Source organism: Priapulus caudatus, unplaced genomic scaffold (assembly GCF_000485595.1).
Source record: "Priapulus caudatus unplaced genomic scaffold, Priapulus_caudatus-5.0.1 Scaffold350, whole genome shotgun sequence".
Taxonomy (NCBI): Eukaryota; Metazoa; Priapulida; class Priapulimorpha; order Priapulimorphida; family Priapulidae; genus Priapulus; species Priapulus caudatus.
In genome coordinates, this window is record NW_014577411.1 from 79132 (window position 1) to 89131 (window position 10000).

At 45.1% G+C, this 10000-nt stretch overlaps 1 protein-coding gene across 4 annotated transcripts in view; it reads left to right on the forward strand.

Moving 5' to 3' along the window:
* Positions 1-81: 81 nt before the first annotated feature.
* LOC106809392 (flagellar attachment zone protein 1-like) overlaps positions 82-10000 on the forward strand; it is a 36006-nt gene continuing 26087 nt past the window's right edge. For all 4 annotated transcript variants that reach the window (XM_014812457.1, XM_014812458.1, XM_014812460.1 and 1 more), the window contains exons 1-8: positions 82-206; positions 870-952; positions 1344-1474; positions 5923-5990; positions 7065-7117; positions 8539-8679; positions 9167-9249; positions 9561-9699. In XM_014812457.1, the coding sequence (XP_014667943.1) occupies positions 113-206; positions 870-952; positions 1344-1474; positions 5923-5990; positions 7065-7117; positions 8539-8679; positions 9167-9249; positions 9561-9699 (792 nt within the window). In that variant the 5' untranslated portion in view covers positions 82-112. The remainder of the gene's footprint in view (positions 207-869; positions 953-1343; positions 1475-5922; positions 5991-7064; positions 7118-8538; positions 8680-9166; positions 9250-9560; positions 9700-10000) is intronic.

Here is a 10000-nt window from a genome sequence, read left to right on the forward strand (position 1 = left end):
CAGGGAGTATTTGACTCCGGACTCCCGTTAATTTCGCACCCTGGCTACTATGTGGATTCGTGGTGACCTTTGCAGGAGGTCAGGACAAAGCGATCGGCAGCAGGAGAGTTTGATGCAAGAGCTTCGTAGCATGGAGCAATCATCGCTGAAAGACCTGAATGCCAAGCACGAGGCAGCCACAGCTCAACTGAGGATGGAGAATCAAGGTACTTGAACTCTTCTATAGCATCCTGTTCTTGGAGACGAACGTTACAATGTCATGTGTGAAGCGGAGGTCTGGACCGTCTCTCCAGGACGCAGATACACTCTGCTACCCCATGTGGGTTCACTCAGATCATCACTTGAAGAAATTGAGCTATAAAGTTATATATGAATCTTAATTAATCGATAACATTATACTGTCATCAAGGGTTCCATCACATCTTCTCTCATTTGAGACTAATATTACAATAACGATAATACTTCAATACTTTTCCCTTTATTTGGATATTAGTATTATAACCTCACAACGCTTTTTCTCTCAACGCCATTATTTCAGGCACGTTATATTCCTTCAACCCTTCTATAGTAAGACTCTTTGTTTCAGACCAATTTTACCATGTCTTCAACACTTTCCCCTTTGTCAATACCCTTTTATTGCAATAGAGTGTCATTACCATTTCTCTAGCTTTCTGAGCATTGTAAACTAGTTCAGTGTGTGTGGCTGGCAGTCAGTTGGTATCAGCAGCAAATGCATTCCAGCATGACCAAGTATTCACCTATCGTAATTATCCAGCAAGCAAATCGCCATTGTCTGTGTATCTTCTTTATTTCACCAGAAGCGAACATCGTCACCCCATAATCACCGGGTTTCCCATCGTTTCTTATAGATCTGAAGGAGCAGTTGGTGGAACTTAGTGCCGAAAACAAGAAGCTGGAGGAGGTGGCCTCTCTTGATGCCGCCACAAATCAAGTACGTAGGCGACACTCTAACTGGCCCTGCGTCCACAGCTGTTATCACACTCGCAGAAACCTAGGGCGCACTGTCAAAAATAGTGAAAAAAAAGTGTTTTTGATAGGAAATGCCATCGTTTTAGTCGAATGCAGCGCCCCCTCACGAACGAATAAATGTACGTTAGCGGGTCGCGCTTGCTCTGTTTGACGAACAAATTACAATCGGCCCCCGTAAAATGGTAACAAAATATCGTCCGGTGAATGTTGAAATCGGTCGGACTACTGGTACATACTGACTCACTAAGAATCTGTGAGTTTACGCACCGGGGGTATGAAAGGATAAGTATGAAGGTAGGAGCGTATGCGGCCCGCCAGTCACGCGGCGTCGTCGTTGTCGTCGTCGGTTTCAGCGACTGTCGGAGACGGTGTCTGTGCTGGAGCAGGCCTGCCAGCAGATGGAAGCTGAGCTGGAGACGCGCAGCAAGCTGAAGCTGCAGGAATTCCCGCGGCTGCTAGCCGAGCAGCAGAGCGAGCAGACGAGGTAAGAGAGCGATCAGACGAGGTAAGAGAGCGATCAAGTGTGCGTGCGTGCGTGCGTGCGTGCGTGCGTGCGTGCGTGCCTGTGTGCGTGCGTCAGTCTTTGTGTGTGTGCGTGTGCGTGTGCGAGTGCGCGCGCGCGTGTGCGTGTGTTTGTGGTGTTGTTACATGTGCAGTATAGTTGCAGAGGAGTGGTGTTACCTAAAAGAATTTATTCCTAAAAATTAACTGCTATTCAATCACAATACGTTTGAAATCGGCTGTGGTTGCTTCATTAGAAACGTTGTTTTTTCGCGTAAACGCAAGTTAATGTGCGCGTGGAACGAATCAAGCTTGCACGCGTGATTGTTGTTCGAGATTTGCCATTGCGAGCGCTCATCAGTGGGCGTACGGTTTTAATGATTTTAATGTGCAAAGTCAAATCCCGCGCGTGCATTGTTAATAATCCGTCTGCCATATCTTACGAACACTATACCCAGATTAACACCATTGTACGATATGTTGTCGTTTTATTTATTTTTCAGTGCGTACTAAATACCCGACATTAAGATGTGACTCGGTTTGGCTGTAGCTGATGACAACCGCGTGAAGTGATATGAAATTAATAATAAATAGAAATGCTTGATTAGTGTCTTTCTCTCGCAGCGTGATTGTGTGAATAGTTAAACCGCTGACGCAACATTTTCTTGAGTTCCTTCATTCTTGAGGTTATGTCTCCCTATCGTATTCAGTTCATCTTCCGCTGAAATTAGTGCATAAATATTAACAATATAGGAAAAAAAACCACGTGGGTTCAATCACGAGTCTGTAACCGTAAGTTTACGAGCGTAAATTTGCAAGCATTAGTTTACACGAGTGCGATTTTGCACGTGTAATTTTTGCGAGCATAAGTTTTCGGTCGTAATTTTGCAAGCGTGAGTTTGGTGACTGCACGAGTAAATCTACCTCACCTAGAGCCTCCAGTGTTAGAAATGTCATCCGGTCCCTCCAGTCTGGGGCTGGCAAACATTTGAGTAGGACTTGCTGATTTTTATTGCTTTTACGATAGGTCATATCAGAAGTGGATAATCTCAAAAGAGGGGTTATTTCCTCAGAATCGCATAGTAAAAATAAACGTGTTTAAAATCATGACTGGTTTGGGTTTCCAGACATATTTCGACGACTTTAGAGGCTCATCGCCGCCATGTTTTTACTGTGTTTGCTCACAGGTTGCTGAATCGCCATGTCTGTGTCCTCCTCCATCATGGATGACCAGGACGAGAGAGTGCTGCAGATACTCATGGAGAAAGATGCTCGCATCTCACACCTGGAGAGCTTCATTCACTCCATCTCTACATTGGAGTAAGCGTTCCTCATTTAATTACACCCGCGTCTGACGTAAAGTCAGTCTGTGCCATCGGTAGACTGCTACTGGACTAGTTGACGACTCTCTTGCTAGAACACAACTGCTTTGGAACAGTCTATTACTGCGGGGTACGAGTTTGAGCTAGTTCTGCCTTCAACAATTCCATGATATACTGCGTTACAGTCACATGGACGGTCGATAAATCGAGAATCGTAACTACTGTCTATCTTCCAATGTAATGTCTAATAAGGGTAGAAATTAACTTTTGAACAAGGAACTCAAAAAGAGGGAGTCCGCAGCAAAATGAGGGAGTCCGCAGTCTGAGGTTCAAAATTAAAGATATTAACAATAACGCATGTGCTTATTTTTAAGATTCATGCAGTTGCACGTCTGCCAAATTTTCTTTGGACATTAGCTGGAAAAATATGGTAATTCCGCGAGTCCGTGCTCTGGAACAAACTATCGTTAGTATATGGCAGAATTTTCAGGGAGTCACACGGACTCGTGCATATGTCAAATCAGGGACTCTGACAGTAAATCAGGGAGTATTTGACTCCGGACTCCCGTTAATTTCGCACCCTGGCTACTATGTGGATTTGTGATGACCCTTGCAGGAGGTCAGGAGAAAGTGATCGGCAGCAGGAGAGTTTGGTACAAGAGCTTCGTAGCATGGAGCAATCATCGCTGAAAGACCTGAATGCCAAGCACGAGGCAGCCACAGCTCAACTGAGGATGGAGAATCAAGGTACTTGAACTCTTCTATAGCATCCTGTTCTTGGAGACGAACGTTACAATGTCATGTGTGAAGCGGAGGTCTGGACCGTCTCTCCAGGACGCAGATACACTCTGCTACCCCATGTGGGTTCACTCAGATCATCACTTGAAGAAATTGAGCTATAAAGTTATATATGAATCTTAATTAATCGATAACATTATACTGTCATCAAGGGTTCCATCACATCTTCTCTCATTTGAGACTAATATTACAATAACGATAATACTTCAATACTTTTCCCTTTATTTGGATATTAGTATTATAACCTCACAACGCTTTTTCTCTCAACGCCATTATTTCAGGCACGTTATATTCCTTCAACCCTTCTATAGTAAGACTCTTTGTTCAGACCAATTTTACATGTCTCTCAACACTTTCCCTTTTCCAATACCCTTTTAATTTGCAATAGGAGTCTGTCACTATACATTCTCTGCTTTCTGCAGCTTGTAAACTAAGTTCAGTCTGTGTGGCTGGCAGTCAGTTCGTATCAGCGAGCCAAATTGCATTCGCTAGCATGACCAAGTATTCACCTATCGTAATTATCCAGCAAGCAAATCGCCATTGTCTGATGGTATCTTCTTTATTTCACCAGAAGCGAACATCGTCACCCCATAATCACCGGGTTTCCATCGTTTCTTATAGACTGAAGGAGCAGTTGGTGAACTTAGTGCCGAAAACAAAAGCTGGAGGAGGGGCCTCTTCTTGGTGCCGCACAAATCAAGTACGTAGGCGACACTCTAACTGGCCCTGCGTCCACAGCTGTTATCACACTCGCAGAAACCTAGGGCGCACTGTCAAAATAGTGAAAAAAAGTGTTTTTGATAGGAAATGCCATCGTTTTAGTCGAATGCAGCGCCCCCTCTACGAACGAATAAATGTACGTTAGCGGTCGCGCTTGCTCTGTTTGACGAACAAATACAATCGGACCCGATAAAATGGTAACAAAATATCGTTCCGGTGAATGTTGAAATCGGTCGGACTACTGGTACATACTGACTCACTAAGAATCTGTGAGTTTACGCACGCGGGGTATGAAAGGAGAAGTATTGAAGGTAGGAGGCGTATGCGGCCGCCAGTCACGCGTTGTCGTCGTTGTCGTCGTCGCGTTTCAGCGGCTGTCGGAGACGGGTGTCTGTGCTGGAGCAGGCCTGCCAGCGAGTGGAAGTGAAGCGGAGACGCGCAGGAGCAAGCTGAAGTCGCAGGAATATCCCTCGCAGGACTGATTAGCCGAGAGCAGAGCGAGAGTGAGCAGACGAGGTAAGAGAAGCGGCAGCGGAGAGCGACAGATTGTAAGAGAGCGATCAGACGGAAGAGCGTACAGAACGAGGTCAGCGATAGAGCGGTAAAGAAGCGAGCAGACAGTAAGAGAGCGATCAGACGAGGTAAGAGAGCGATCAGACGAGGTAAGAGAGCGATCAGACGAGGTAAGAGAGCGATCAGACGAGGTAAGAGAGCGATCAGACGAGGTAAAGACGCGATCGACGAGGTAAATAGAGGGCGCGATCAGACGAGGTGAAGGGCAGAGCGTAGGCGATCAGACGAGGTAAGAGAGCGATCAGAGCAGTTGAAGTGAGTTAGATGTGTGACACTTTAAGGGGTGGGTGTGTAACTCGTGTTGGCAAGATGAAGGTGCAACGCATGAAGACAGGTATTATTAATCAGGCGTAGAATGTCATGCAGTCATGTAATGCCGTGACACACGTAGCAGCGGTGTGACAAACGTCGATAACGTGTAAACGTGAAAAAGATAATTCATAAATAATTAAATAATAAATTTAATTACTGATTAAATACGATGATGTTAGCCAGTTGTAGCTAAGACAAAGGCGTCACACATTATGGTCAAGGTAAAACCGTGACGGCCGAAAAAGTTGCAACACGTAATGTAGAAAAGATACACATGTAACACGCGTGAAAAATTTAAACGCGTGACACATCATGTAAGCAAGATAAGGACATGACACAAGTATGCAAGGCGGCACGTCGTCGATGTGAGGCAACGATCGGTGTATTATATGTGTGTGTGACTAATGAGTACAAAACACTAATTCAGGGTGTGAAATTCTTCAAATACTCCCTGATTTACTGCCGGACTTCCTGATTTGACATGTTCACGAATCCGTGTGACTCCCTGAAAAATTCTGCTATACTAACTTGTTCGTTCCAGAGCACGGCCTCGCGGATTGCCGTATTTTTCAGAGCAAATCTTAATTGTGAAACTTCAGACTACGGACTCCCTCATTTTTTTTTTTTGCTGCGGACTCCCTCTTTTTGAGGGTACAACGGACAACCTTGTTCAAAACTTAATTTCTACCCCTGCCATGTGTTGCAGCGAATCGACTGACGAGCATCCTATCCTGACAGCAGACCTGAAGAAACTGTTAGAGGAGACACGCACAGGTGAGATCACGTTATACGCAGTTCATCAGCATAGACAAAGGCGTTTTTACGATCCATCACCAAAGTAGGCGACAGCCGAAACTCACGCTATTATCCTAGAAACTGATCCCATGCTTTCGCGATGCGTCGTCACGCTGAAAACGAATGCTCAATAATGAATGCCGCGCTCGCTGTTGTTTGCACCGCCCGACTCGCTGCCAGCGTCGGCTGTTCGCTTGTCGCGCGGCGAAGGCGACGTCGTGTGCGATCATCCCCTCACATTGTTCCGGTCACTGCGGAATCCCTGGGTGACGTGTCAGCTACGGGCACGACTCGTTGCCGTGGCGACGGGCAGTTTTTCACCGATTCTTGTAGCGTCGTTTTTAGCTCGCCTTGACATCGTCAAGATGAGCTATTGCCATGGGGTGTCGTCCATCATACGTCCGTCCGGCCGTCCGTCCATCAACATTTGGCTACGGTCAATGATAACTCAAGAACCGTTTGACCCACATGTTTCAAATTGCATATAGTTGTTACTCCTATAGGAGAGGTTTGAACGTCCTATTTTGGAGCACGCCAGTCGACCTACATTGGAGCCACGTCCACTTTTTGGCAAAAATGAAAATGGCCATCTAAATTCATTCGATTTTGTTAAATCTTGGTATGTGAATGTGTAAGGCTAACCCCAAAACAGTTGTTACTCCTATGGGAGAGATGACAACGTCCTATTACGTTTATTTCGTCTAACTGGTTAACAACTCTACAATCATACCTATATACGTGTAATATTGTGTTTTAGATTCTTCGTTACAGTAATTTGACTGGAATATTTTATTGTTTTTATTTGCGCGATATTTGAAAACCAAAATGGCGATCATTTAGGCGTAGCACCATCTCTCATCAAGATTTCAGACTTTTAGATCTGAAACATTTATTTTTGCATCAAAACTTATGCATATATCATTATCAAGAGTATATAATGGGAGATATGCTAGTTCTCCCATATATACTCTTGCTTTATATATCCCCCCCTCCCTCTTCTATCACACCCAAGGTGAGCTACAGTGTCATTGACACTTTCATTTGTGTTTGCAGTGCTGAAGCACCAAGAGGAGATGTTTGCTGCTGAGATTGTCACATTACATGAGGTATGTCACCCAGGTGTAGTGTCACATTGTCGTACTACATGAGGTACATTAGCCAGGTGTACTGTCACATTGTCACACTACACAAGGTACTTCACCCAGGTGTAGTGTCACTCACATTGTCACACTACATGAAGTATGGCAGCCAAGTGTGTAGTGTCACACTGTCACTCTACGCGTGGTACGGTGGCCAATTGTAGTTTCACATTGTCAATACACAAGGCACGTTTGGTGGGGCTGCTTCGTGCGGTATTAATGTCACACTGTGACACTGTAATGCGGTAATATTGTACAGAGTAATTAGGACTGAGGTGTGTACTACTGGCCACACACTGGGTATGACTGGTGAGCATCTGATATTCCTCTGGGTGCTCCTGTAATCACTTCAAACGTTGCCGCTAGAGAAAGCGTCATTTCGTTTGTGCGTTCATTACTCAGGGCCGCGTCAAAGCATGTTGAAACTTCATCTCTCCCCAATTCATCACCCTCATGTGTCAATCAAACGCTCGAAAACCGCTGAAAATTATAGCATCACACTCACTCAATTATTTACTGATGGTGACTTTATGCATTGTAGCTAGTTGTTTTCACCCGTCACGTTTAGATGACAAGCATTGGCGAATGTTAGGGTGGTTGTTATTGCTGCTGACCCAAGCCTACTCATGATGTTGCGTCTTGATGTGCGTGCCGCAATATCCCTGTGCGTATTGAAGTGTTATTTACACCTTTATAATGGCTCATGAATTCTTAATGGAGACTTCAGGAAAATCTTTGATGAGAGTGCTGTTACTTATGTTAGGCATTGTCGCTGCTTATGTCAGACGGCATCGCTGCGTATGCCAGTCAGTCACTGCATTAAACAGCTAGCGTTGCCACAGCGCCTAGTGATCGAAGTCAGATACATGTACGTCATTATCTGTGCATTATTCTACAAATGCCACTCATCGCCCGTCTTTGCATATCACACAGTGTCACTGTATTTTCCGGCGATTGTCGCTGTTTTTCCTAGTTGGTTTTGTGTCTGTCATCGGTGTGGCATATGCCACGTATTTTTTGTGCCATATTCCAATCCTTTTAACCGTGCAAGACAAAAATTGTTGTGGCGTATGGCAGTCATTGTCACTGTATATGGTAAACATTGGTGTAACATGTGCCTGTCATTGTCTTTGTAGACCAGACCTTGTTCTAGCATATGCCTGTCATTGTCTGTATGCACTAGACATTGTTCTAGCGTATGCCTGTCATTGTTTTTGTGTACCAGACATTGTTCTAGCATATGCCTGTCATTGTCTGTATGTACCATACATTGTTCTAGTGTCTGCTAGTCACTGTTAGTGTCCACTGCCAGACATTCCTGCTGCAGCGTCATTATCTATGTTACAACTTGAAACAAAAACGTGACTTTACTTGTCGGTGATTTGCAGGAGATAAAGCAGAAGAATGAGACAATCGTGGATCTGAAGGCAGAGTTACAGGCGAGACAGAACAGCCTGCGTGACCTTGAGACTGAGCTCAAGGTGAAGCGAACCATCGCCACACAGTGTCAGCTGCAGAGCAGCGATCACGTGCGTATCCTATCCGCGCTCCGCCGATTCGAATTCCTACCGTAAAAAGCTCGAGTGAGATTTATCGTTTAACATGGTGCTTATGCGTCTGGATCTGCTGCTTGTATTTGCCTTGGCGTGTGACAGGCACCAGCAAACTGTGATGTAGATTGTTTTCTCATATTATCATGTGACTACATATGATCTGCTCATGAATCTATTCTGCACATGCTAGACATTGCTGCTGTGTGTGTCATACGTATGTCAATTTATATGTCTGACGGTGTAGATAAATGTAACATTCGTTGCCACATGTCAAGTTCGTCAGAATGGGTGTTCCAACACTGAGAAAGGCAAATGAAGCTAACCACACAGTTGGTTGACGTTTGCTATAATGTCCAACACATGTGTGTGGGTTGGAGGTAATAGCAGCTTCATTACATGCGACCTTTCATGAGGCAAGTTGCTGTTAACTGCCTCCTTGTCATTCATGGTTGAATTTCTGTAGGCATCTCAGGTGTGTGAGAATTGCGTTGGCACAGAGAGAGAGGCCACGCGACTGCAGCAGCAAGTAGACATCCTTCTGAGAAGGTTTGCATTATCACCATCAGCCATTGCATCATTGCCAATGCAACGTTGGCTGCCTACGTGTTAATTGTATATATTAATTAGCTGTAGAATTTGTAACTAATTGTTATACAAGAAGCATTGTTACTCAATGTAATACTTTGTACACTCTACCGTTCTGGTATATTCTCCACCATCTTCCCATGTGGCATGACACAGGGAGCAACGTTCATATATTGCCATGGTTATTAGGTGTGTTCAGTTGATTTCTGCATGCGACGAATTAGAGAAAGTTTGGTTGGCAGTTTGTGAAACGCGTTTTGTTTGATTGCCAGACTCGCTGCGGAGTCGTCCGCATCCCCCGCGAAGCATCAGGAGCGCAGCGAGATCGAGGATGAAGTTCTATCTCTCGTTGAAGCCATACAGAGCTTTGACACACAGCTGGGAGGATGGACCGAGCTCATCCAGTCAAGGGTCAGCGATGGTGACAATGACAGTGACGATGACATGATGGTGATGATGGTGATGATGGTGATGGTGGTGGTGGTGGTGTTGATGGTGATGGTGTTGATGGTGATGGTGGTGGTGATGGTGGTGGTGGTGGTGGTGGTGTTGATGGTGATGGTGTTGATGGTGATGGTGGTGGTGATGGTGGTGGTGGTGGTGGTGGTGGTGGTGATGATGATGCTGGTGGTGGTGTTGATGGTGATGATGATGCTGGTGGTGGTGTTGATGGTGATGATGGTGGTGGTGGTGGTGGTGATGGTGATGATGA